The 25,854-nt window shown below is 39.0% G+C and overlaps 5 protein-coding genes across 5 annotated transcripts; 4 read left to right on the top strand and 1 right to left on the bottom strand.

Annotated features, from left to right (window-relative positions):
* Nucleotides 1-4,620: 4,620 nt before the first annotated feature.
* LOC103325060 (uncharacterized) lies at nucleotides 4,621-8,357 on the bottom strand. Its single transcript, XM_089049439.1, has one exon. The coding sequence runs from the start codon at nucleotides 8,305-8,307 to the stop codon at nucleotides 5,221-5,223; it is 3,087 nt and encodes a 1,028-aa protein (XP_088905565.1). The 5' UTR covers nucleotides 8,308-8,357; the 3' UTR covers nucleotides 4,621-5,220.
* Nucleotides 8,358-9,641: 1,284 nt separating this feature from the next.
* On the top strand, nucleotides 9,642-15,033 carry CAD1 (MAC/Perforin domain-containing protein). Its single transcript, XM_008227193.2, has 6 exons — nucleotides 9,642-10,135; nucleotides 11,216-11,454; nucleotides 12,158-12,353; nucleotides 12,546-12,729; nucleotides 13,365-13,519; nucleotides 14,103-15,033. The coding sequence occupies exons 1-6, from the start codon at nucleotides 9,860-9,862 to the stop codon at nucleotides 14,754-14,756; spliced, it is 1,704 nt and encodes a 567-aa protein (XP_008225415.1). The 5' UTR covers nucleotides 9,642-9,859; the 3' UTR covers nucleotides 14,757-15,033.
* A 1,784-nt stretch (nucleotides 15,034-16,817) lies between these two features.
* On the top strand, nucleotides 16,818-19,965 carry LOC103325058 (protein NRT1/ PTR FAMILY 4.5-like). Its single transcript, XM_008227192.2, has 6 exons — nucleotides 16,818-17,057; nucleotides 17,164-17,260; nucleotides 17,351-17,568; nucleotides 17,663-18,106; nucleotides 18,589-18,716; nucleotides 18,895-19,965. Exons 1-6 carry the CDS (start codon nucleotides 16,818-16,820, stop codon nucleotides 19,778-19,780), a joined length of 2,013 nt encoding a protein of 670 aa, XP_008225414.2. The 3' UTR covers nucleotides 19,781-19,965.
* A 129-nt stretch (nucleotides 19,966-20,094) lies between these two features.
* LOC103325057 (histone acetyltransferase (DUF1264)) lies at nucleotides 20,095-21,539 on the top strand. Its single transcript, XM_008227191.3, has 3 exons — nucleotides 20,095-20,619; nucleotides 20,699-20,896; nucleotides 21,032-21,539. Exons 1-3 carry the CDS (start codon nucleotides 20,331-20,333, stop codon nucleotides 21,286-21,288), a joined length of 744 nt encoding a protein of 247 aa, XP_008225413.3. The 5' UTR covers nucleotides 20,095-20,330; the 3' UTR covers nucleotides 21,289-21,539.
* Nucleotides 21,540-23,315: 1,776 nt separating this feature from the next.
* Nucleotides 23,316-24,660, top strand: LOC103325056 (cyclic phosphodiesterase-like). Its single transcript, XM_008227190.2, has 3 exons — nucleotides 23,316-23,748; nucleotides 23,828-23,882; nucleotides 24,296-24,660. The coding sequence occupies exons 1-3, from the start codon at nucleotides 23,431-23,433 to the stop codon at nucleotides 24,499-24,501; spliced, it is 579 nt and encodes a 192-aa protein (XP_008225412.2). The 5' UTR covers nucleotides 23,316-23,430; the 3' UTR covers nucleotides 24,502-24,660.
* Nucleotides 24,661-25,854: the final 1,194 nt, after the last annotated feature.

Here is a 25,854-nt window from a genome sequence, read left to right on the forward strand (position 1 = left end):
AGGTCAATAAAATTCTTAAAAACTAATTATTCACTAAGTAAACAATAATTAAAACATAAGTAATTAAAAAAGAGAAATTCAGATTATGGTATTTATAAGACTAGTCTAGAGTATTATCTATTACGGTTAGGCCATTACTAAGGTATAGCTATTGCCCCCTTTTAATTTTTTACTTTTCCAAAGTTATTACTCGTATAAAGATTTAGCATTTTCTCATTTGATACTCGTATTATATATGTACATACATATTTTTTAATAATACTTTCGTTTTTCGTATACGTTTTAAAGACTCGGTATAATAAAAGCAAACGTATAATACACGTATTGTACACATATGAACGTATTTTAATGATTATTTAATATCAAAGAACAAAAAACAAAGTCCACAAAATAATTCAAAACAATTAATTAGTATTTACCAAGTAATTTATGAAATTAGTAAAATATTTAAATATTCACTAAAGAAATAATAATTAAAACATAATTACTAATTAAAGTAATTAAAAAAAGGTTAAGGTATTACTTAATTACATGTATTAAATTAAAGAAGTTGGCCAAAATACAAAAGTAAAGAATATAATTTTATATTTTAAAATATAAACATATAAAAATAATAATAAATAATAAATAATAAAAAAGTATAGCCGCACGGCTATACTCCAAAATAGAACATTTTAAAAACATAGCTGCGCAGCTATACCCGGTGAATAGCAAACTAAGAAAACAACCTCTCCCCAAGTCTTTGATTAATATAATTATTATTAATGAAAGCCAAATCCAAAGCTGGGGCTATAGCCTAGTCCATTAGCCCAACTCTCCAATATTAACCACACTTACAAAACTATCATAGTGCTTTGTTTATAAACACCTTTATAGGAGTGTAGATTTTCGACGTGGGATTTTCACAAAGGGCACCTCAAAAGATAACATATTATGGTCAAAGTTAAACCTTAGAAATTTCATATTATGCTGTCACTTTTAATATAGTAGCTAGGAAACTTGTATCTCTTTGGGGCAAAAATGAAGTAGAAGAAAACAATGACGAAGAAAATGTTCCCAAAAAGAACTCACGTTATGAAATCTACTTTTTAAAAGGTACGGGTTTGCCCAATGTGAAATGACTTGACCCACCTTTCACAATTCAATTTTTGAAAGGACAAAAAGAAAAAAGGGAGACTTTGGAAAAACACAAAAGAGAGAGAAATTTTGTAAAATAAGCCAAAATGGACAAAATTTCCCTTATTTATTTTTGGATTTCCTAAGGAATTCTTTACATTTGCATGTCTTTGATTTGAAAGTTGAGAGGTTTTTCTGTCTTTTTTGAAAAAGCTTTGGCTTTTTCCATAAGTGAAATTTTTTTTTGACTAAAACCTAAATTTACTATGAAGGAAAATATGAAACAAGAAGAAGAAACAAAATAAGAAAACTAGACATTACAAATCATAACGGCTAGATTTTTGTTTCAAATTTTGAATAGAATTCTAAGAGCCCTCATTTTGAAATTTCATTCTTTTTGTCTTCATTTCCTTTCCAAAACTCTTCCACTTTTATCTCTCTCTCTCTCTCTCATCGCCCCATCTTCAAGATCTGTCTGCAACTGATCTTGAATCTTTAATTGTATTAATGGCTCCAACGCCTTCTTCTTCCAAATCCAATCACAGCCACACATCAAGTTACCCCTTTAGGCATATGAAAAGGATTGGATTGGATTGGATTTAATCCTAAATTGGGTGGAAGTGTAAAATCTACAAACTAAGCAAATTTGAGTTGGACTGGATTGTACATGTTGGTTCACTTGGTGTACGAGTTAAGGTTTTATTCTTAAAGATTGAAATTGGTACTCTTTTTTTTTTATTTTTTATTTTATCAAATAGAAACTTCATTAGATAAACTTCAGTTGTACAATCAAAGACGTCAATAAGATATCAAAAATACCAATTCCAAAAGGGCAACAAACTAACATGCTAAAAACACAAGTAATGTGGACAAAACCCGCACTAAAACTACTAGCCCATATCATCATAATTAACCATAAGCCCAAACAAAGCCCACAAACCCAACATAACCAAAACCCTAAAATAATCCATGAGTCTAGACGAACCTTACCACCACCACCTGATGAAGCGATGTCACGGCCACATCCACCATCGCATCCGTAATAGATTTGAGGAAAATATGATTTTCAACGATCTACATGCGCATAAGAGCGAACAAATAAATGAAAACAACAACTTTGCCAAACAACAATTGGGTAATTTGCAGCAACCTTAGTCAAAGACGATGTAGAATCAAATTTAGAGAACATGAGCGACGTCAGGGAGTAGGTTTTGGGAGCAGGATTTGATTGAGAACATAGACTAAAAGGGGTGATGGGGAACTTCAATCTAACCATGGCTCAAAAGAAACCACCACAAGGGGCCTTTTTTTCAAAACGCCATAGTGGACTTATTCACTAACCTAAAAGGAAAAGACGAGAATAGAGGAGGGGGAGGAGGGGCAGTGACGCTTCTTCCTCCTCCCCCCTCTATGGAGTTTTCCTTTAGAACTTATACATGGAGAGAGCGGCTAGGGTTTTGAATTATAGGAACTAGCCTTTTAAGCAAAAAAAGAAAGAAGATAATAACAAGCAAATTGAAATTGGTACTTAGGTGAAGTGAGTAAATTAAAATCCCAATAGATAGATTTAAGACAACAATGATATTGCTCCTAGTAACAATATGACTAGTCAATTACTAGTCATATACCTATGAACAAACAAGCCCAGCACATACTTACCACAAATCAAATGTTAAAACCTTCAAGCCTAAAAGAGAACTATATGACAACCTAGGCATCTCAGAAGGACCCGCCGATCTAGGCATCTCATGTACTAGCAACAACTAGAGTGAAAGGTGTGTGAACATTCATTAGCATTTCAGAGATAACAGATATAGTATGACTAATCATAAAATCAAGAACACAACACCAGAAATGTTCACCCAGAAACCAACCATTGGGAAAAATTGCAGGTCATCACTCCGACCAGGCAATCCACTAAGTGAAGAAGATTATTATAGAAAAAGTAATCACAAGCTCAAACAATCCTAGATCTATTTAGGAAATAAGCACTATCTCCCTGTGCAACCTTATTCTCCGAACTTAGTTGAGCTAGTAGCTTGTCCTTCATGGAAATGGCAGCCAGTCCATCAACTTCTTTACCCCATGGCACCACAACTCAGCTTCGGATCGTAACCGATAAATGAAATAACCGATAAATGAAATATAGATTCTATATCAATTTCTTCAAGAAATCATCCTCTTGAAGAAATCAACAGAGAATCTAGTCTAGCTAGGATGATGAAGTGTTTAAACTAAACCCTAGATGCAAATTTCAAAAACCACAGTATATTTCAAAAACTAATTTTCAAAATCGAATAATAATAATCCAAACCTCACAAAGTAGAGAATGCAAAGTAAAAGTTTTACTCTAAAAAATCTCAATGGGTGAAGTGGATTTCGAAAATGAAGCAAATTTCAAAAGCTATTTGAAAACCTCGTTTCTAGAAGCCATGAACACTCTCAGACAAACCAAAGAGAAAACCAAGTTTTCCAAAATGGTGCAAATGAAAGAGATGAGAGATTAAAACTTTGATATGCAAAGCTATGGTCAGATTTTCTAAAAAAGAAGTAGCTTTCAAAATGAAATATTGAAAACTCATTTCTATGTCGTGAACACTCTCAGACAAACTAAAAAGAAAACCAAGTTTTATAAAATGGTGAAAATGAAAGAGATGATAGATGAAAACTTCGTATTACTGACAAAAGTTTGAGAAATGAAATTTCAATGAAAGCCCAAAAAGAATTCAAGAACCCATGAACTCTACTCTCCAAAAGTAAAACCTACTTTATGCACAATCTCTCACTAGAACTCTCTCTAAAAACGCATATGAAAAATGTAAAATGAGAGATTTGGTGAGTCCATACCAGCCCCAGCCTTTTTGATAGGTCAAAAGGACACTTGGCAACCAATGATTGGACTTATAATAAGCAAAATCACGTGCCTTGGTTAAAAATCCAGTGCTGGAAATATTGGCCTATATGACTGGTCATCTAGACAAATTATTGTGATGCAGATGCTGATTTTCCTAATGATGCCCATTATAAATGAATGCAAAAATTATCTTGGTTTTGTAACCTCAAAAACTCTTCAATGTACTTCAACTTTCTAGCAAATACCCAAGAAGTCCTAATTTCTAAAGATAGCTAAGAAGAATTGCATACATCACAACTAATGATGCATGCAGGAGAACACTATAATGCATGCAATGCATACATAAAGATATTACCTTCACTGAGCTTGATTGCATTGGGTAATTATGAAGTTGATCTCAGCTACAGTAGTCAACTTAGCACTAACTTGAACTAGCCTAAATTCTTTGAGCTTGATCATACATATGAGATTACATGTTTGTTAAGGAAAGCTACAAACATTGGCTAAACAAAACTTAACAAAGATGTATAGAAAAATATTTTGATCATACAAGGAAGTATCGCCTTAATTAAAAACATGCACCAAAGCTGAGTCCCAAATTGATAAAGCAACACATTCAATTAAAAAACAACCAAAAGAAAAATACAAATTATGGAATTATTTGCTGATAATGTCCTTTATTGCATTAAGTAGGCATATGAAAAGCATTTACACTTTGATGTCATGAATTATACAACAAGCTATGGTAAACTAACAAAAGTGGGTGTATTTCTTTGAGATTGTAAATATTTATAAATAAAGTCATGTAGGTTATGAAGGTTGATATCATAATGCTCAGTAGCCCTGGAACATTGGTGGAGGTGGAGATGAGTATTGGGAGCCGAAGGTTGGTGGCAAGACAAAGTCATCTACTGGAGGGGGTGATGAGACTACGAGAGGAGGAGGTGAAGGAGAAGGAGAAGGTGGGGGAGGAGAGTTTTTTGGAGGCGGTGGAGACTGGGTAGGTGGTGGTGGTGATTGGACCTGGAGGTGGCGGTGAGTAGACTGGTGCCGTGGTGGTGGTGGAGAGTGGACTGGTGGTGGAGGAGAGTGGACCGGTGGTGGTGGAGAGTGGAGTCTTGGCGGTGGGGTGATTGGACTGGGGTGGAGGAGAGTGGAATCGTGCCGTGGTGGGGTGATTGACCGGTGGTGGTGGAGAGTGGACTGTGCCGCTTGGTGGTGGTGATTGGACCGGGGTGGTGGAGAGTCGATCAGTGCCGTGGTGGGGTGATTGGACCGGGGTGGTGGAGAGTGGACCGGGGTGGAGGAGAGTGGACCAGTGGTGGTGGAGAGTGGGTGTCTTGGTGGTAGGGGTGATTGGACCGGGGTGGAGGAGAGTGGACCGGTGATGGTGGAGAATGGACTGGAGGTGGGGAGAGTGGGATGGGGTGGGGAGAATGGAGGTGATGGAGGAGAGTGGGTGGTGGTGGTGGAGAATGGACCGTGGGGAGGTGATTGCACCGTGGTGGGGGTGAATTGACTGGTTGTGGGGGTGAATTGATTGGTGGTGGAAGAGAGTGAATTTGTGGAGGAGGAGGGTGGATTGAAACTACAGGACTTTGCCCTGTGGGTTCAGGCGATGGTGGCATTGTTATAGGTGCTGGAGGGGAAGGATGAACTGGAACCCTAGGACTTGTAGTGGTAGGCTCAGGTGGTGATGGTCCTTCTTCAACTATTTCAGGGGGGCTAGCAACTGGTTCGGGAGATGGTTTTGGTGTGGGAGTTTCTTTGGGTGGTTCGTCTTTGGGAGGCTGTTCTTTAGGTGGCTCCTCTTTAGGAGGTGTTTCCTTTGGTTGCTCTTCTTTGGGAGGTTGCTCCTTGGGTGGCTCCTCCTTAGAAGGCTGTTCTTTAGGTGACTCCTCTTTGGGAGGTGCTTCCTTTGGTTGCTCTTCTTTGGGAGGTTGCTCCTTGGGTGGCTCCTCCTTAGAAGGCTGTTCTTTAGGTGACTCCTCTTTGGGAGGTGCTTCCTTTGGTGGCTCTTCTTTAGGAGGTTGCTCCTTGGGTGGCTCCTCTTTAGGAGGCTGTTCTTTGGGTGGTTCCTCCTTAGGAGGCTGTTCTTTGGGTGGTTCCTCCTTGGAAGGTTTTTCCTTTGATGGTTGCTCTTTGGGAGGTTCTTCCTTTGTTGGCTCCTCCTTGGGTGGTTCCTCTTTGGGAGGTTCTTCCTTTGGTGGCTCCTCCTTGGATGGTTCTTCTTTTGGTGGCTCCTCCTTATGAGGTTCTTCCTTTGGTGGTTGCTCTTTGGGAGGTTCTTCCTTTGGTGGCTCCTCCTTGGGTGGTTCTTCCTTCGGTGGTTCCTCTTTGGGAGGTTCTTCCTTTGGTGGCTCCTCCTTGGGTTGTTCGTCTTTTGGTGGCCCCTCCTTGGGAGGTTCTTCCTTTGATGGTTGCTCTTTGGGAGGCTCTTCCTTTGGTGGTTCCTCCTTAGGAGGTTCTTCCTTTGGTGACTGCTCTTTGGGAGGTTCTTCCTTTGGTGGCTCCTCCTTGGATGGTTCTTCCTTTGGTGGCTGCTCCTTGGGTGGTTCCTCCTTTGGTGGCTCCTCTTTGGGTGGTTCCTCCTTTGGTGGCTCCTCCTTGGGTGGTTCCTCCTTTGGTGGCTCCTCCTTGGGTGATTCTTCCTTTGGTGGCTCCTCCTTGGGTGGTTCCTCCTTTGGTGATTCCTCCTTGGGTGATTCTTCCTTTGGTGGCTGCTCCTTGGGTGGTTCCTCCTTTGGTGGCTCCTCTTTGGGTGGTTCCTCCTTTGGTGATTCCTCCTTGGGTGATTCTTCCTTTGGTGGCTCCTCCTTGGGTGGTTCCTCCTTTGGTGACTCCTCCTTGGGTGGTTCCTCCTTTGGTGGCTCCTCCTTGGGAGGTTGTTCCTTGGGTGGCTCCTCTTTTGGAGGTTGTTCCTTTTGTGGCTCCTCTTTGGGGGGTTGTTCCTCCTTGGGAGGTTCTTCTTTAGGGGGTTGTGGTTTGGGTGTAGAAGGTGTTGGAACCAATTCCGGTGATGGTTTTGGTGGTTGTTGCTTAGGTTGTGGAGGAGGTTGTTGCTTAGGTTGTGGAGGAGGTTGTTGTTTAGGTTGTTCTGGCTTTGGTGTCTTTGGCTTCTCAACTGGAGGCTGAGATGGTTTTGATGGTCCTTGTCCACCTCCACACTTTGCCTTACCGCAATCCACTGGTTTGCTAACAACAACTTGACATTCTTTTGCTGACTTTTGTTGAGGCCTATCTGGCAAGCAGTTGCTTATGTCATCAAACACAGCGTTCTTCCGAGAAGACGGTACACATTCTTGGGTCTCACCATTGAAGAAGTTATAAGAGAATGTGAAGTTCACTAAGTTTGGCAATGTGCATATACTCTCGGGAACAAACCCAGTTAGCATGTTGTGTGAAATATCCACCTCCTCCAACTTCTCTAGGCCTTTGAAAGTTTTGGACAAGATCCCACTGAATGTGTTTGATCTAATATCAAACACAGTCACCTTTGAGAGATATCCGATTTCAGGAGGCAAACACCCAGCAAACTTGTTGTTGGACAAGATGATCTCGTTCAAAGTGTTTACCATCTTTCCAATGCTGTTAGGGATGCAGCCCTCAAGATCATTGTTGGCGACCACAAGAACTGAGACAGGGGAGTTACCAAGCGTGTCAGGAATGGTGGATGTGAACCTGTTGTCGTTCAAGAACAGGCCATCCAATTTCTTGTTGAAGAGCTCAGGAGGCAATTTCCCCTCAAAATTATTAAACCTGAGGTCAAGATACTTGAGGTTTGGAATATGCAGGACAACTTCTGGGAACGATCCCACGAATCGGTTGTTGCTAACATCGAACTCGTGGAGAAGAGTTAGCCTAGAGAAGCTCTTGGGGATGATACCACAGAACCTGTTGGAGTTTATGTGGAACAAGGCGATGTCGGTCAACAGGCCTAATTCAACGGGAAGGTATCCTGCAATGTCGGCATGGTTGAGATCAATGCCAGCCACAACCTCTAATTCTGGGTCATCAAGAGCTTTTGCACAGAACACTCCAGTATAAGAGCAGACATTAGCACCAACCCAGTTCTCTGTTGTTTTAAGAGGGTCTGAGTACATGGCCTTTTTCCATGCTTGAAGTGCAATGTATGCACGTCTAAGCCTGGTGTTGGGAAAGTTCAGGTTCAACTCAACCTCAAATTCATAATGATCAGGAAGGTCACCGCCTTCAGGAAGGGCTAACAGCTGTCTACGTGCAATAGAGGACGCTTCGGCATCGGTTAGAGCAGAGGAGAAGGAAGAGAATGAAGAAAAGAAAAGAAAGAAAACTAGGAAGCAACCAGAGGCCTGCATTTTTGGCTTTTCCACTGCCTCCTTGGTTTGGGCCAAGGATGCTGCTTATAGGTGATGGGGAGGAGAGGGTGAATAGGGAGTGTTATATCGAGCGGCAGGGCCAGTTTGGTTTGGTTTGTTTGAGAGGCTGTGCAAAAATTTCTCCGCTGTTTTTGCAATCTCAAGTAATTTGCCCATCTGGCTTGTACAAATTAAGCACCACAAAATTGGTTGGTTACAGCTTTTCTTCATGTTTTTCAAAACAAATCTAAATTTAGGGAAGTTTTGTTTGGCAATGGAAATGCTTAGTAATTTGGTATTTTTTGCCTAAATTTGCTTGTCATGGTTACTAAATGATTGACGGTTGATGACCAGGTCTCCTACCAAATATCAGTAAAGAATTTTGCATGCAGACAGATGGAGATCGCAGAATTTCTCTCATTTGTTTATGGAAAGATCAGTACTTTCGACCACATGAAAATCAGATCTTCTTTTTTTGGTAAATCATGATCAGTACTTTCCGGCCAGCCACCCCAACAAATGTGAAAAAAATGAACATAATAGTAACAGGTCCAACTTGATGGCCTAGTGGGGGTTTTTATGCCCTTCTCATAATTCTCTTTTTCAACTCTCTGTCATGTTCTGTCCACCCAAAAAAAAGGAAAAGACGAAAATCAACTCTTTGTTTATTGAAAAAGGTTTTTGGTTTGGTTAAACTAGTTCCAATTAAAATTGCTTCTTAGATTATAGATTGTAGGAACCGGATTCATTTGCAAGATGTACCTTTCTGTTTTTGTAATTTAGGACATTTTATTATCCCTTCAAAATTCAAGTACTGATTACATATTTGTGTTTTTCTTTCTACATAAACATCAGCTTACATAAATATAACATCGAACTGCAAAGGATTTGTAGATAATTAAGATCATTTACTCTTGCACTCAAGGTCATGTTCGAATTCACATCCCCCAATCACTTGTGTAAAAAACATAAAATTTAATACTTGTGCATAGAATAACCACATAAAATATGCGATTTGGAACATGGCATCATTGGCCTTTTTGTACACAAAGCAAAAGGCAACCAAGACAATACTTAATGTTCAAAGTTATGACCTTCCCCTTGCAGATTTTAAGTGCAAGCAAAAGGAACTTGGGCCACTTGGCTTGGTTTGACTTTTGGGTTGAGTTTGAACTTAAATCCTTGCAAGTCCAGTCAACTCAGAATCCTCTTGATTATTCTATGTCCATACACATATATCCTACATAAACACATTTGCACGCGTTTTTAGCCATTATTGCAGTCAAAGGCTGCCTTTGGCTTTGGTTCAAGAAGAAGAAGCCTCAACAAGAAATGCCCACCAACTCTCTACATAGTCTAAACTTTAGAGCCACCGCAAAACACCAAAACAAAACATAAACATAAACACTTGCTATTTGGGAATACTTTAAAAGAAAGAAAATCAAATGATTCTCCCAGCCAACCACAAGGCACCAACAACGACATCAATTTCTTCTCCTTGTTCTGCTTCCCTTCTTTCCCTTCGCCAGTGAAAGACAAAGACCCTTTTTCTATGGGAACCTCAACCAGAACCTCAAGCTCAGACGCTTTGATCACCACTCTCTCCAACTCAATCCAAGCTCTGGGTCGTGGCTTTGATGTCACTTCCGATACTAGGCTTCTCTACTGCAAAGGGACACCTGGGTCCAGGCTTGTGATTCTTGATGAAGATCAGGCTAAAGATCTTGTTTTGTCTGATGGTGTTGTTGTGCCAAATGTGCCTGTCGATATCGACTGCGTACGTGGCCAGAGGACCACTGAGAAAAATCCTGTCTGCAGCTTCCATGAGGTGCTTTTTGATCCACTTTTGGATTATGGGTTTTTGGTTTATTATGAGTTTAGATTCAAATTCCATGATTTTTTTGGTGTATTTGGGTAACATAGGTTCTTGTTGCTGCTTATGTCACTGCAGAAACTTCAGTTCAGTATTGGGCTTGCTAGGAATTCAGATTTCTTGGTTTTATTTTAGTTGAGTACTAAAAGTTGCTATCTTGGTTTGTTTTAAGCTTTGTAATTCGATGGTGAAGGGTACATGTTGCTTTGCTGGGTTTTCATGGTTTTGGGATTTCATATTTTGTGCCCTGTTGGGCTTTATTCAAGTTTGCTTGTGTCAATTGCTTATATGTGAATCCAGTTATCTTTAGGTACGTCAACACTTGATATGGTTGTTTTCCATGGCATAGTCTGAAAGTTAGAAAAGATCATGTCTTTGTCTTCTTCTGGGCTTCTGAATTGTTTTTCTTCATAGATACTACTTAGTGAGGAAAAAACCTTGAGTATCAGCATTATATGCTAGGTTGTCTTGAATTGTTTGTGATATGCAGAGAATAAATTACTCATCTCTTGCAGAACAATGCACTATGAGCTCGTTAGGCCAAAGTTCTAGTGGATGTTTATCTTCCTTCTTGAGGGTTCAAAACATAAGCAGGTGATAGTAGCAAGTTACAATTGGGAAAATGTTGCATACTTGGACAACAGAGAGATGGCTAAATGAAGAAGAATGGTGTGAATAAGTTATTTGAAATAAACAGTTTGTATAGTTTGCTTAACCAAACCTGTTTAGTTCATTAGAGAATAAAGTTGTCCTGAGATCCTGTGAACATGCTTACACATAAAACTTAAGCTGTTGTGATCTAACAATTTATATTCCAACAGTAACCAAGTTCAGATGTGTATTTTCTTAAATTAGATTTTCCATTTTTGAACTATGTCTTCTGTTTATAGAATCAGTGGTATCTATACCTATGTGGTTACGATTTCATGCATGCATTGGTATTTTGACTTACTTTCTCCTAATTATAGCAAACCATTTTACCTTGTTGTTAAAGTACAATTTTATGATCTTATGCCTTTGATCTTGAAACTCCAGATGGCAGAATACTTCAACAAGAAATCAGGAATATCTGGACGCACTCCCCTTGGAAGCTTTAATGCCATGTTTAATTTCACTGGTTCTTGGCAAGTTGATGCAGCAGCAACCAAATCCCTTGCTATGGTTGGATACTTCATTCCACTATACAAAGTTAAATTAGAAAAAGTGAATTTAGTTTTGCACGAGGAAATCAAGCGTGCTGTTCCTTACTCATGGGATCCTGCGGCCTTGGCAAAGTAAGCAACTATATGTGATAGCAAATCAAAATTCAAACCTGAAAATCCTGTCTGTTTTTTTTTTCTTTTGTAATTCTAATACTCTCAAATATAAATAATAAAAACAATTATCAATAAAGTTGATAGGCTAATTTCAAATTTGAATAACTCAGTTTCCTATCTATATGTAAAACTAATAGATCTTCCAGAGGACGATCTCACTTGTTGGCAGTGCCTGATTACTTAGTCTAATACCTACTTTGAGTCATAGTATGTTCCTACCTTGATCAATGGGTGATAAATGCAAGTAAGAGCTTTCTGATGACAAATTGATTGATTAATTATCAAAACCTGCACATGATAAATGGAGGCACTTGATCCAAAACATTCTGTACTATGTCCAAACATGAATGTAATGACACTAGTAACTGTTTATTGAAACACAAACTAGGTCTGTTCTAACAAGAAGAACAAGATATGCCATCTTTGGATTATGCTGGGTTGTTCATATGGTTACATCTTTTACTGCATGAATTTAGACATGCTCCCCCAGTAATTCATATTGAATTGATTTTAATTTATAATGCTAAACAACAATATCTGGCGATTCATAACTGCTGAGTGTTTCTTAAATAAGGTAACTAGATCAATTTGATCTGTAAAGCACCAGAATTTTGATAGACAGTTTTCTTCTTCTTCTTTTTTCCTCTTGTTCATTATTCAGTTTTATCGAGAGTTTTGGTACCCATATCGTCACATCTGCAACTATTGGGGGAAGAGATGTGGTCTATATCAGGCAGCACCAGTCATCTCCTTTGTCAACATCGGACATTGAGAATTATGTGAAAGACATTGGTGATCATAGGTTTGTGGACTCAAAAAGCCAGTCAACTCCTGGCCCATTAAAATACAAGGACAAGGTTTGTGTCTTAAGCATTTCACAACATATTTTTCCTTCTTATTTTATTATTTTTTTGGTGTGGTTTTACCAAGGAACTTCAATCATCCAGCTCAAACTTTCCACTCATTCTTGAAATAAATTTTGAGTTGTCACTGTTGATTGCTTATTGTATTTGTGTGTGAAGATCCTTAAACTTTGTTTCTCGTTTCAGGATGTTACAGTCATCTTTAGGAGAAGAGGGGGCGATGATCTTGAGCAGAGTCATGTCAAGTGGGCGGAGACTGTACAACTAGCACCAGATGTGATTAACATGACATTTACACCCATTGTTTCTTTGCTTGAAGGAGTGCCTGGAATAAAGCATTTGAGTCGTGCGATTGAGTTATATCTAGAATGTAAGACCCAATCTAAAACTCACTGTTCTAAAAATGTGGCTTTGAATGCAATCTGATATTAGATATATTATTGTAATTATTAACAATATATGGTTGGTTTGAATTATTATACAGAACCTTGTACTTTGTTACATATTAAAAGTATGCTTACCTTTCATTAAAAAAAAAGTATGCTTACCTACGTGACCCCACTGCCCCTCAAAAAAAAAAAAAAAAAAAGGGTGGGTAGACTTACCCACCTATGCACTTTTTGGTTGTAGCACTGCCTGGGCAGCTTTGGGTGATGGTGGGCCAGATGGCATGTCATTGGTATTAAGTAGAAAGATTGTGCTTGTTAGAAAGTCTTCAAAGATTTTAAAAACAATGTCTTTCTTGTGAATTTAAACCTTGTCTATTGCTCATACATACTATTCATTTCTTTATTTTTCTGTTACCTAAACTTGTGAAGTTGTGGAAAGTTTCCCTGACATGCTGATAAGTGGTAACCCAGAAAGAATCTATGAATTGAAATCGCTTCATTCACTATTTTGGGAACAGGGTCTTTTTTAGGTGTTTCTACAACTATGTAGCTCCACCTGTTTGGGCATTACAGGTGTTTTTAACATTTATTATATGTTTGTAATTGTTTTTACCAGATAAGCCACCAATTGAAGATCTGCAATATTTCTTGGATTTTCAAATTGCTCAAGTTTGGGCCCCGGAGCAGAATAATCTGCAACGAAAAGAACCTGTGTGTTCATCCCTTCAGTTCAGCTTGATGGGTCCCAAGCTTTATATCAGTCCAGATCAGGTATTCTTGTTGGTTGTCATTAGTCCTTCAATGACTTTGTTATCAAATTATTGTGTGGGAAAAGAATTGACTCTTTCATTTCCTTCTACATTCCATTTCACTAGGAACCGAATTTCAAACTTTTGAGCTAATAATATTAAGGGGAGAAAAGATAAATACGGAGGATGGTCGTAGCGGAAAGTATGAAAAGCATGTGAATGTTAAATTTAAAAAGCATTGAGGTAACAGAAAATAAGATGGAAAACAGCATCTAGTATTTGGTTTATAACATACATAATTTAAATTAAATTTCTTTGAGACAGTGCTCCAAGATTCAACAGCTAAAACGCTAGGAGTTGACAGAATCTGATTTTATTTATTACAAGAAAAAGACAATCCTGGAACGAAACTTTTCTTCAATAATTTTAGGCCTGTAATGTTAATGTTAAAATATGTTTGTGTGGGCTTTTGGGGGAAGGCGGTAGGCCCTCTTGAGGTTAATTATCAATAAATAAATTTAAGAATCCCTTCACTGCATCTCAACATTTGTCTAACCATAAAGAATGTTTCTGTACGTATATTAAAAAATCTATTGGCCTCGCAGGTAACAGTAGGACGCAAGCCTGTCACTGGGCTTAGACTGAACCTAGAAGGCAGCAAACAGAACCGACTTGCCATACATTTGCAACATCTAGTGTCCCTTCCAAAAATCCTTCAACCCCATTGGGATGCGCACATGGCGATAGGTGCACCCAGGTGGCAAGGTCCTGAGGAGCAAGACAGCCGTTGGTTTGAGCCAATCAAGTGGAAGAACTTCTCCCATGTAAGCACTGCACCAATAGAGCACGTGGAGACTTCTATTGGTGACCTCTCTGGTGTTCACATTGTCACAGGGGGTCAGCTTGGTGTTTGGGATTTTGGTGCCAAAAATGTATTGCACCTCAAGCTCCTCTTCTCCAAAGTACCAGGCTGCACAATTAGGCGGTCTGTTTGGGATCACAGCCCCTCCGCCCCTTCTTCTGCACAGAGATCTGATGGTTCTTCTTCATCACACTCATATTTAAACAACAGAACATCTGATGATAAAAAGGAAGATAGTTCAAGCCATATGGCAAAACTAGCAAAACTAGTGGACTTGACAGAAATGTCAAAAGGACCTCAAGATATTCCAGGTCATTGGTTAGTCACAGGGGCTAAGCTTGGAGTTGACAAGGGAAAGATTGTATTGCGCGTAAAATACTCCTTGCTGAACTACTGATCATTGCCCTTTTGTTTCGGTAATTGTAGGCTTTCCACCAAAATTTGAGTCAGCATTCTTTGCACAGGCAACCCCTGTTCTGTACATTTTGTTATTTTTGTTTCTTAGTCATCGTCAATTGATAGTCACATCATTATTTATCTGAGGGGTTTTCTTCTAGAATTGGTTGGGGATTTTCCTTTTTTCTTTGTTCGTTTTGGAGGACATTGTAAGTTGTTGAATAATTATATACTTCTTTACTTAATATATGAAGTAATTTATTTTCCAGTGACATAAACGCCTGTGTAGGATGATTGACTAGTGGTCTAGCAATGCATATATTCTTTGTCGATGCAATGTTTCGATTTTCATTTCATGTCTGGATGTGCACGCAGCTAGTATTTTATATTTGCTCGAGAACTCATCAAGAAAAGTCTTTTGGTTTAATAAGAAAATATATAATCCCAACTTCATGTTGAATGCAATTTGAACTTTTTGAGCCGAGTTTCGCATGGCTCTTAGAAAACTTGTAGGGAAGTTCTTTGCTTGTGGAAGCACCTGCAATGAGACAATGCTAACTACTGCCCAGTGGTGGAAACTATGTACTTATTATTTTAGACTTCTTTGCTAGTGAAGTATGCAAGTAGCTGCAATAATGAGACAATAGTGACTCAGCCTAGTGATGATGAAAACTATGTATGCACCTAATCACTCAAATTTTGTCGTCTTCTTTTTTTCTACTCTTTTTTGTGTTTTTCAGTGCCATAATTAGTATCTAGTTACCAAACCAGAATTACTCCACCCAAGGAGAGAGAGAAACCAGTATCTTATTACTATAATTGAATGTTGGCTGAGTTTGTAATCTAAACAAGTTTTTAAGCCGAATGGGAAATTTATTGTCTGCATCAACACATACCTGTTGTGAGAGAGATTAGATTATGAATCCGGCTGATCAATTAGTGATGCTTTTCTTTCAAATATTGAAAGAGGTTCTAAGTTCAAATCCACCACCCTTCGTTGATTGAAAAAGAAAATCCGGCCGCAACTGGAGCAGGCAAATTGCTATACGCATTAGGGTTATGTAGCCCCACATCTGACTTAATCATCCACACCCATTATACGTTAATCACAGTATAAAACAGTGTTCGGGTTTGAATTTCTGAGTATAATATTTCGTATACGTAACACAGCGTGAGCCATTCAGATGTCTGTACTGGTATCTGTCAGCTGTATGTTTTAACTTTTGTACAATAACAACATACAAGTCCTTTTTAATGTTGAGCCCACAAACTAAAATGCAAATTAACTTGCATATTTAGGCTGACATTTGCATTAACAAAAGGGTTCTTTAGCTTTCAACCAACCATTCATGTCTACGTGAAAACTATGCTTGCTGTGATGTGAATGATTGCTGCAAAATGAGATTGCAAGATACAGTCATTGAAGAAAGGGGCAGATAGTAAAGTCCAAGTGCAAAGGTCCTCCAAGGGCAAAGACAGATTGGGTGTTCAGATGCTTTTGGAATTGAGTGGACATGCGAACTCTTCTTCTTGTAATGTTTCTCTATGTAACATTTCTAGAATTAGAATTCGAAAGTGCCCAACAATTTGGAATTACACTCAACCCCTTTTGAATACTTCCTCCATATGCCCATCTAGTTTCTTTCCTCTTCATTTTCCTGAGTCGACAAGAAGTATTATCAACCCTGTAAAAAGAACATTCAAGCAACAATTTAGATAATGGAAACTTGACACAAAAATTGGTTAGGCTTTTGGAGTTTGACATTCCCAGGCTATTATTATAAAGCACACGAAAAACGAAATCGAAAGATATTATAGCTGAGGACGAGAGTCTAATCTCGTCATGTGTATGAGTAAGATACACTTACCACTAGAGCTACAAGTTCTCACATTTCGTATATCCTTAATTGAAAAATTGAAACACATTTTTTTCTAAGCACCAATAAGATTATTTTATTATATTCTATAGAAGTACATGTTAAATGGGTAGCTCTCATTCTGCTGTCCTTGTTCATGTTTCCTCTTGGACAATCCTTGACAACGTCTTGGGAATCTCTTACACATGAAGTCGGCAATGATATGGCAAAACATGCACCAACATTCCAACAAATTAAAGGGCATTATGGGCATGACAATTGGTCGTTACATAACTTCCCCCATTAGCCTCACGTCCTTCTATGTGAAGCCTTATATATACAAACCTCAGTTTCAATTAGCTTCTCAACCATTTTCTCAAATACACATCGTAGCCTCTTCTCTTAAGCACCAGAGATCACAGCATATCCTTGTAGCTAGATCGATGGTAATTTCAGAGCAGTTTATTTCAGTTCAAGTTCCTCAAAAAAACTTAACAAATTCATGGGATTATCTTATTTTTCAATTAACATAAATTCTTCTGTACTCTGCAGGATAAACTTGAGCTTGTTGAAGGGAAGGTGGATTGGAAGGGAAGGTCGGCTGTGAAATATAAACATGGAGGAATGAGAACTGCTGTGCTCATACTAGGTACTCTTTTAGCACACACACATCATGATCACCTTTATACTGGTTTACTAGTTAATTTACCATTTTGGGTTCCGTATATACATGTTGCAGCAACATTTGGTTTTGAGAACATGGCAACTTTTGCCCTGGCTGTGAACTTGGTTACATACTTCAATGGGGTCATGCACTTTGAACTAGCAGATGCAGCTAACCAGCTTACCAACTACATGGGAACTGGTTATATTCTCTCCATTATCGTGGCCATCCTTGCAGACACCTTCTTTGGCAGATTCAAAACTCTTCTCACTTCCGGATGCTTCGAGTTTGTGGTATGTCAAATTAGTCCTCATCACAAATTGAATTGGGTTTTGTAACTGGATGGTGTTTGATGGATATAATGAATGTTGCAAAATTTTCTTTCAGGGACTAGCATTACTAACTGTGCAAGCTCACTACCCCAAACTGAGGCCGCCACTCTGTAATGTGTTTGATCCAACTGCTATGTGTGAGAAAGTTGGTGGTGGAAATGCTGCACTGCTTTTTATTGCTCTCTACATCTTGGCTGCCGGGGCTGCTGGGATCAAGGCCACATTGCCATCACATGGTGCTGATCAGTTTGATGAAAAAGACCCAAGAGAGGCAAGGCAGATGTCCAGTTTCTTCAACTTGCTGTTGCTGGCAGTGTGCTTGGGTGGTGCAGTCAGTTTGACACTAATTGTGTGGATCCAAGATAATAGAGGATGGGATTGGGGCTTCGGGTTCTCCACAATTGCCATGTTCTTGGGTGTGGTCATCTTTTTCGCAGGATTGCCTTTGTACCGGATACAACCTATCAAAGGAACTAGTGCCATAGTTGAAATTATACAGGTTTGTTTCCTTTTTAACCCTGTAAAATTTAGTTCCAAGACTTAGGTAATTAACAAAGAGTAAGTAATCTAGTCATGCCTTTCCATGGATAAATTTTTTGGTGGAGGAGGACATATACGCTCTTTTCTCACAATCATCCATTCACTTGAACGGCACGTACGATGTGTTGATGTGAAAAAGAGGATGTATATGACTGTCTCACCCTAAAGTTTTTGCTTTCAATGGACTAAAAAAGAAAAGATCCCTCTTTGGAGGTTAAGGAAAGATATGGTTTTTTATAAGTTAATCCAAATTAATATCATAGAATAGATTGACTAAGTCATTAAGATGTAGTGTATGTTTTGTTTTCTTTTGGCGCTTAGATATAGGGAATCTAAGAAGGAGACGGCTCAAGGAAGATCCTTAAATGGATACTTCCAAATATACACTGTTCCTTCAGATCAACTCGTTAACTAGTTGACGTCTTGCTCATGTCCTTTCAGGTGTATGTTGCAGCCATCCGTAACAGAAACCTTAGCCTTCCTGAGGACCCTGCAGATTTGTATGAGATTAACAAAGACAAGGAAGCTGCTCTTGAAGAAGAATTTCTACCTCACAGATCCATTTTCAGGTACCTTATCATTTTTTTACCAAAACACATGACCTTCTACATTCGAAGAGTGGCAAAATTAAGCATGTCATATTTCCGGCATGTTATGTTATCAAAATGTGAATCAAATGCGCACATTCAAATATTATCTTGATTCATAATCTCACAACATAATATATCAAATTGAATTTCTGTTCAGATTTTTGGACAAAGCAGCCATCCAACCATCAACAACAGGGCAAGTTGATGAACAGCAGCCTCCAAACCCATGGAAGCTCTGCAGAGTGACCCAAGTGGAAAATGCAAAAATCATACTAGGCATGGTCCCTATATTCGGCTGCACAATTATAATGACCCTTTGCCTGGCTCAGCTCCAAACCTTCTCAATCCAACAGGGCCTCACCATGGACACAAGCATCACCAAATCCTTCAAAATCCCACCGGCCTCACTCTCCATCATCCCAGTTCTGTTCCTGATCATAATAATCCCTGTCTACGATCGCATCTTTGTGCCGATAGCAAGCAAAATTACTGGCATACCCTCCGGCATAACCCACCTGCAGCGCGTAGGGGTAGGGCTAATCCTGTCCTGTGTCTCCATGGCTGTGGCTGGCATCATGGAAGTGAAGAGAAAAGATGTGGCAAGAGACCACAACATGCTGCTGGCAAGGCCAGTGCTTCAGCCACTGCCCATCAGCACATTCTGGCTCTCTTTCCAGTACTTCATATTTGGAATTGCAGACTTGTTCACTTATGTGGGGCTTCTTGAGTTTTTCTACTCAGAGGCGCCTATGGGCTTGAAATCTATCTCAACTTGCTTTCTGTGGAGCTCCATGGCACTTGGGTATTTTTTCAGCACCATATTGGTGAAGATTGTGAATGGTGCAACAAAGGATGTGACAAGAAGTGGAGGTTGGTTGGCTGGGAACAACATCAACTTGAACCACTTGAATCTTTTCTATTGGTTGCTTTCTTTCATGAGCTTGATCAACTTCATTGTCTATGTGTTTGTTGCTAAGAGGTACAAGTACAGGCCTGGGAGCCCCATCCTGCTCTCAAAACAGAACAAGAAAATTGAGGAATGACTTCTCATCCTCATCACCAGGATCCAAGAAGAAATACTAAATGTATGTTGTTAATTTAATGTAATAATGTCGTGTGAAAAGTTGGATAGTTTCAATATGATGATTTAGCCCTAGCACGTTTGCTTTCCTTTCCAGCTACTACTTGTTGTGTTCATCCTAATGAAAATCATGATGAGTTTCCATTATTCCCACATTTTCCAACTTAATTTGATTGCCTTAATTTAATTTTCATTGTTATAAGAGGTTTCAGAATACAAAGTGAAAAACAAGAACCAAACGAACTGGACAGATGTCACTGTAGCCACTTACAAGTTCAACTCAACCTCAAATCATCTACATTTGGCAACCTCAACTCACAACCCTCAGCCACCTCACACCTCCCCCATGCAACATGCATGTCCACGTGGAAGCCTCACAACACACCACGTATTCCCATTCCTTTATCAATTCTCTCTCCTTGGAATCCTTCTGATCACATATGTGAAAGTATTTACAACCAGAGAGTCTACACTTGCACTGATCATAGTCACAGAGAAAGACGTCGTTCGAGATGGCTTCAAGTGACAAGACACCGACTCCGAACCCGGCCTTCCAGGGCGACCATCCGACGCCGCCGGGAAAGCCGATGACGATGGGGCAACACGTGTTGGACAAAGGAGCGGAGATGATGCAGTCCCTGAAGCCGGTGAACCAGATGAGCCAGCACGTGTGCACCTTCGCCCTCTACAGCCACGACATGACACGTCAGATCGAGACCCACCACTACGTCACCCGCCTCAACCAGGACTTCCTCCAGTGCGCCGTCTACGACTCCGACGACTCCCACGCCCGACTCATCGGTAAAGATATAAAAGCTTCACTGAAACGACGTTGTTTCGGAAAGGCTTAATTAACTTCCAAGTTGTGGTATTTTTGCAGGTGTGGAGTATGTGGTGTCTGATAGGATATTTGAGACTCTGGCTCCGGATGAGCAAAAGCTGTGGCATTCCCATGCTTATGAGATCAAAGCAGGCCTCTGGGTCAACCCTCGGATCCCCGATATGATTGACCAGCCTGAGCTCAAGAATTTGACCAAAACTTATGGCAAATTCTGGTGCACATGGCAGGTTGATCGAGGTAAATAAAATAGAAACGGAAAAAAGAGCCTCTTGCACGCAGCGCTTAATTAGTAATTAATTAAACAAAATTTGGTAGATGTGTGTGTGTGTGTTTTAAACATAAATTAAATTAATTGCTTTGATTTATTATTAGGTGATCGGCTTCCACTGGGGGCGCCGGCGCTGATGATGTCGCCCCAAGCGGTGAACTTGGGGATGGTGAAGCCGGAGCTGGTGCAGAAGAGGGATGACAAGTACAACATATCAACGGATGCTTTGAGGGTGTCGAGGGTGGAGATAGCCGAGCCGGAGTGGAGTAATCCGCAGGCGGATTACTGGAAGCAGCATGGCAAGGGTTTCGTCGTTGACGTCAAGCACACTGAGATGAAGAAAATCGCACCCTTTCCTTAAATCGGCATGCATGCATCATTTAGATAGCCATAAGACCTTAAATTAAATGTACAAATTGTGTTTTGGGTTGTGTTTAATTTAGCTACCTGTAACTTTGTGTATCAATATTTATGTTAAATAGCTTGTTTATATATCTGAATTGTATAATATTCCACCTAATTAATTAGATGGAAGGTTGAAATCGTTTTGTTGTTCAAGCTGCTACACGTATGAACACCAAATATTTAGAGGACAAATGAAGTTGGATCACACTTCGCACTCTCTTCACAATTCTAGAAGGTTTATGTTATGTTCTGGAGGATGGAGAAATATAATAACTAATGTCAAATCCTGGCTAGTTAATTAACTATTTAGTAATTTCTTCATGTTGAGAGTAACTATTTAATTGCTTTCTAAAACCTCTTTGGACAGCCCTTCCCTAGATCAATCTATGCAAACTATTTAAACGCATTTGATCGATCTAAATCTAATGGATCTAATGACACGCATTTAAAAGAATACAAAATACAAACTATTAGATTGATCTAAATCTAATGGATCTAATGACTTTAATAAGTTCACGTCAGCAAACTTGTATTAAATTTCAAATTAATTAGTTACATTTTATTATTTTAAACTAATTAATTACACCTTATTATTTTCCAGCAAGCCGCAATTGCATTCGTGCCCAATTTAAAGTGTCAATTTGGTCTGGGTACGGATCAGTTCGGAACAGTAGAAGACTCTTTCGTTAATCAAACTAAAGACTTCGGTAGATCATTTTCTCTTCCGTTAACCAAATCAAAGACTTCAGCAGACTTCGGATCGGTTAACTTAATATTCAGTTCGGATTGATTTGGCACGCCAGTAGTACCATAATAAAAACATACTAATAAAAATACAATTTATAATACTTTCATATAACATAAGTTCTTGAACAAATACACCAAATTATCCTTGTAAAATATAAAAATCCAATAGTCTAATTCATCCAAGTATGAAATCAAATAACTCAGTCACTATATTATTCAATATATACTCAAGATGTACCGGGAGTCACTTGTGTTTGTTGTTTGAATATTTGAGTGTTATTTTTACTGAATTATCTACATTTATGTAAATGATTTTGACATTTGTTCCGTGCGTTGGGTTCTTTAGTTTTTCATGTTGAATCCAACCATATTAAGAACAAAAAATTTGGATCAACGGTTCGAAAGTTACAGATAAAAAACAGGACAAAGATCGAAACTGGAAAACATAGGAAATTCATAAATTCCTGTAACATCCCACATTGACCAACGGAGAGGGGGTGATGTGCCTTATATATACATGCCCACCTCCATCTAGCACGAGGCATTTTGAGAGCTCACTGACTTTGAAGTCATGGGAAGTTAAGCAAGTTTGGGTTAGAGCAATCCCAAGATAGGTGACCCCAAAAATAAAACTGTGAGGGCAAAGAGGGGGCCAAAGCGGATAATATTGTCTTACGGTGGAGCCGATCTTGGGATGTGACAATTCCTCTCTAACCAAAAAGTGCTACAGTACCCGGGTGATAAAGCAGTGATACAAAACCATGAGAATAGAATACGGTGCCTCCAAATCTTTATTATTTATTAGCCACTCCATTTCATTATAACGAAAGACTTTATTCTTATTCATAGGAAATGCATGATTTAGCTTGCAACATGTTGAACTTCTAGTACTGTAGAGAAAAGAGAATCGAACTTGAATACAAGATAACGGATTTTATGATCTAACTCACACCCGCCACTTCAGTATATTTGATTTTTGTATTATTCCTGCACAGTTGCACAGCAAACTTTTCTTTTCTTTTTATCTTTTTCTAAAAGACTTATCGTTACACCTCCTTCAATTATTTTTTTACCTTTTTTCTAATAATATTAAATTAAAAAATTAAATTAAAAAAAATTAAAACTACTGACCCAAGAGTTTATTCGTTCTTTATATTTTTGGACCGACTCAAAAGTCTATTAATTAATGTCGAATGATACTCGAGAATATTCTATTTATTTGATGATGATATGACACCGGAAAAATATGAAATGAAAAATTACCCTTAAATTGAATCCCAAAATCCCCATAACCAGCGTTGGACTCTTGGGCTCATCTCTCCTCCTCTTCATTCAATCCTTCTCATTTCCCATGGCGAACCCAGAAGAACCAAAATCTACTTCTCCGGCGGAGAACAACATGTATTCAGTGTGGGCCCTCCCTCCGGATGACGTGGCGCCCAGGCTGAAGAGGCTGATGCAGTGCCTCCGGGACGATTTCAGTGGGCCCGAGTTCGAGCCCCACATCACCGTTGTGGGGGCCATCAGCCTGACCCCTGAGGACGCCCTCAACAAGTTCAAATCGGCTTCTCGGGGCCTCAAAGCCTACGATGCCAAAGTTGATTGTGTGGCTACCGGCGGCACTTTATTTTACCAGTGTGTTTTTCTCCTCATAAATCCAACCCCTCAGGTATTTTTGTTAATTTCTATTTTCTCTTTTACAATTTTATATGGATTTATAATTATGTTGTGATTTTATTTTTTCTCAGGTGGTGGAAACTAGTGCACACTGCTGTGGCCATTTCGGTTTCAATAGCTCCACTCGTAAGTTCTAAAACACTATAATTTCTTTTATTTTATTCGGGTTAGCTTCTGCCAATTTTCTTCTCTGTTAATTAAAATTGATCAAATATTAAGTTGTAAAAGCATATGTTATTATCGATTGAGATGAGCGATAAGATACTTAACTCATGTATATATTAGACAGGTGTATATGTTACTACATTTTGATGGCATTTCTCAAGATTACATATTTTTCCGATATATTAGCTTTTGTAGGTTGCCCATTTGATGTTTAACAAACATATAGATCATTGCCCAGTTCATATAAGCCAATCTTGTTATGGTTCTGAAAATTTGAAGCAACATATTTTGATGGACCAACCAAAAGTATTGTTCTTGTTTTAGAATTAATGATTGTGCTGTTGCATGGGATGGGGTGTGGTTTTGTGGTGCAGCTTATTTCCCACACTTGAGCCTCCTTTACGCGGACCTGACAGAAGAAGAGAAGAAGAAAGCTCAAGAAAAAGCCAACAGTCTTGATGAGAGCATTGGCAGCCTGAGCTTCCCGGTAACTCGCCTTGCATTGTACAAAACCGACACCGGAGATAAAACTCTCAAATCATGGGAGAAGATTGCTGAGTGCACCCTTGAAGCCAACTAGTTCTCTTCTCTTAGTGCACGTTTATAGGCTTATAACTTATGGCCTCCCTGTCATATGTTTTAAATAAACGCTTGGTTTGGAACGTGTGTGTTCCTTCTTTTTTCTATGAGACTCTAAGCACGAGCCTTTTGACATTAATTTAATGGGATTTCCGGCTAAGTTACCATTTCTCCGATCCAATCCAAATGAGATTAAACTAAATCGAGATAAGAGTGTTTGATTACCCTAATCAAACCTATCCCAATGATACAAAGGGTAGTTGTTGCCTCCTTTTCTTTCTTATTTTTCGTTTTCTTTGGGCCAATGAAACCACTCGATTAATAGAACGGAAACTTACAAAACGGCCCAAGTTCCTGTTGCCCTTTTGTTATGGGCCAATGGAACTACTCTAAAGCAAAATTAAAAAAGGCCCGAGTCCTCGTTTCCTTTGATGAAAAACCCGAAAAGAAAAAAGGGAGTTTCACTAAAACACTCAAAATGGAGGTTGAAATTATAAAAAAACCCAACACCCAAAACACTTTATAAACACACCCAAAACCCATCATTATACACACTCAAAACCCATTTATAAACACACCCAAAAAGTTGACTTTGGGGTTAATTTTGGGTGTGTTTATATGTTTAAATAGTGCTTGGGTTTTTTTATAAATACATGTCTAAGATTGGGTTTATTTATAAATTTGTAAAGAAAAAAAGAGTTGCAGTGAAGAGAAGAAATGGTGATGGGAGGTCTGGTTTGAGAAAGTCAACGAGATGACAAATGGCAGAGAAAGAAATGCAGTGAGAATGTAGCTTATAGATGATAAGCGACAGCCTCCATGTGATCTTATCCATAATCACAGGAGTCAAATGAAAAAATTAATCGAAACCCATTACTTTTGTCACTTGTCAACGGCAGCCAACCTCATTTCTGTGGATAATCATGACTTGCAAAACTCACCGGAGGGAGGACTCTCTCTCTCTCAAAATTCCCATCCCAAAGCTTGCCTTTTTATTATTATAATAATTAATTATTCTTAATTTTAATTTACTGATTAATGGTTCGTTGAACAAAGCCAACAAGAAGAAAGTTTTAATTTTAGTTTGTGAACCCACTTGCCATTAATTGGGTGGGGCTTGTGCTAAGCACAATGAACTCACCATCACAAGTGGCAGCCGTCGGCCTAGCCAATGCCAACATCATCTCATCTTCTCTCTTTCTTTCCTTTTTTGTTTCTTCTTCTTGCAACAAAACAGTTCACCATTTGGACACAGACGCAAATTGATGACCAAAACAGGATTTTTTGGAAATTGGGACCAGACTAGACTTGGTTTTTCTTCATCTTCCGAACAAAGCTTGAAACCGATGCGTGG

This window comes from Prunus mume, linkage group LG3 (genome assembly GCF_029339155.1).
Source record: "Prunus mume cultivar Tortuosa linkage group LG3, ASM2933915v1, whole genome shotgun sequence".
In the NCBI taxonomy this organism is placed as follows: domain Eukaryota; kingdom Viridiplantae; phylum Streptophyta; class Magnoliopsida; order Rosales; family Rosaceae; genus Prunus; species Prunus mume.

Excerpts from the sequence above, each read along its gene's own strand:
- LOC103325060 (XM_089049439.1), bottom strand. The coding sequence starts at position 8,307 with ATGCAGGCCTCTGGTTGCTTCCTAGTTTTCTTTCTTTTCTTTTCTTCA.
- CAD1 (XM_008227193.2), top strand. The coding sequence starts at position 9,860 with ATGGGAACCTCAACCAGAACCTCAAGCTCAGACGCTTTGATCACCACT. Across the intron at positions 12,730-13,364 it reads GATTGAGTTATATCTAGAAT|ATAAGCCACCAATTGAAGAT; the intron begins GTAAGACCCAAT and ends TGTTTTTACCAG. Across the intron at positions 13,520-14,102 it reads TTTATATCAGTCCAGATCAG|GTAACAGTAGGACGCAAGCC; the intron begins GTATTCTTGTTG and ends TTGGCCTCGCAG.
- LOC103325058 (XM_008227192.2), top strand. The coding sequence starts at position 16,818 with ATGAAGTCGGCAATGATATGGCAAAACATGCACCAACATTCCAACAAA. Across the intron at positions 17,058-17,163 it reads TCCTTGTAGCTAGATCGATG|GATAAACTTGAGCTTGTTGA; the intron begins GTAATTTCAGAG and ends TGTACTCTGCAG. Across the intron at positions 18,717-18,894 it reads CCTCACAGATCCATTTTCAG|ATTTTTGGACAAAGCAGCCA; the intron begins GTACCTTATCAT and ends ATTTCTGTTCAG.
- LOC103325057 (XM_008227191.3), top strand. The coding sequence starts at position 20,331 with ATGGCTTCAAGTGACAAGACACCGACTCCGAACCCGGCCTTCCAGGGC. Across the intron at positions 20,620-20,698 it reads CTCCCACGCCCGACTCATCG|GTGTGGAGTATGTGGTGTCT; the intron begins GTAAAGATATAA and ends GTATTTTTGCAG. Across the intron at positions 20,897-21,031 it reads CACATGGCAGGTTGATCGAG|GTGATCGGCTTCCACTGGGG; the intron begins GTAAATAAAATA and ends ATTTATTATTAG.
- LOC103325056 (XM_008227190.2), top strand. The coding sequence starts at position 23,431 with ATGGCGAACCCAGAAGAACCAAAATCTACTTCTCCGGCGGAGAACAAC. Across the intron at positions 23,749-23,827 it reads TCATAAATCCAACCCCTCAG|GTGGTGGAAACTAGTGCACA; the intron begins GTATTTTTGTTA and ends ATTTTTTCTCAG. Across the intron at positions 23,883-24,295 it reads CGGTTTCAATAGCTCCACTC|CTTATTTCCCACACTTGAGC; the intron begins GTAAGTTCTAAA and ends TTTGTGGTGCAG.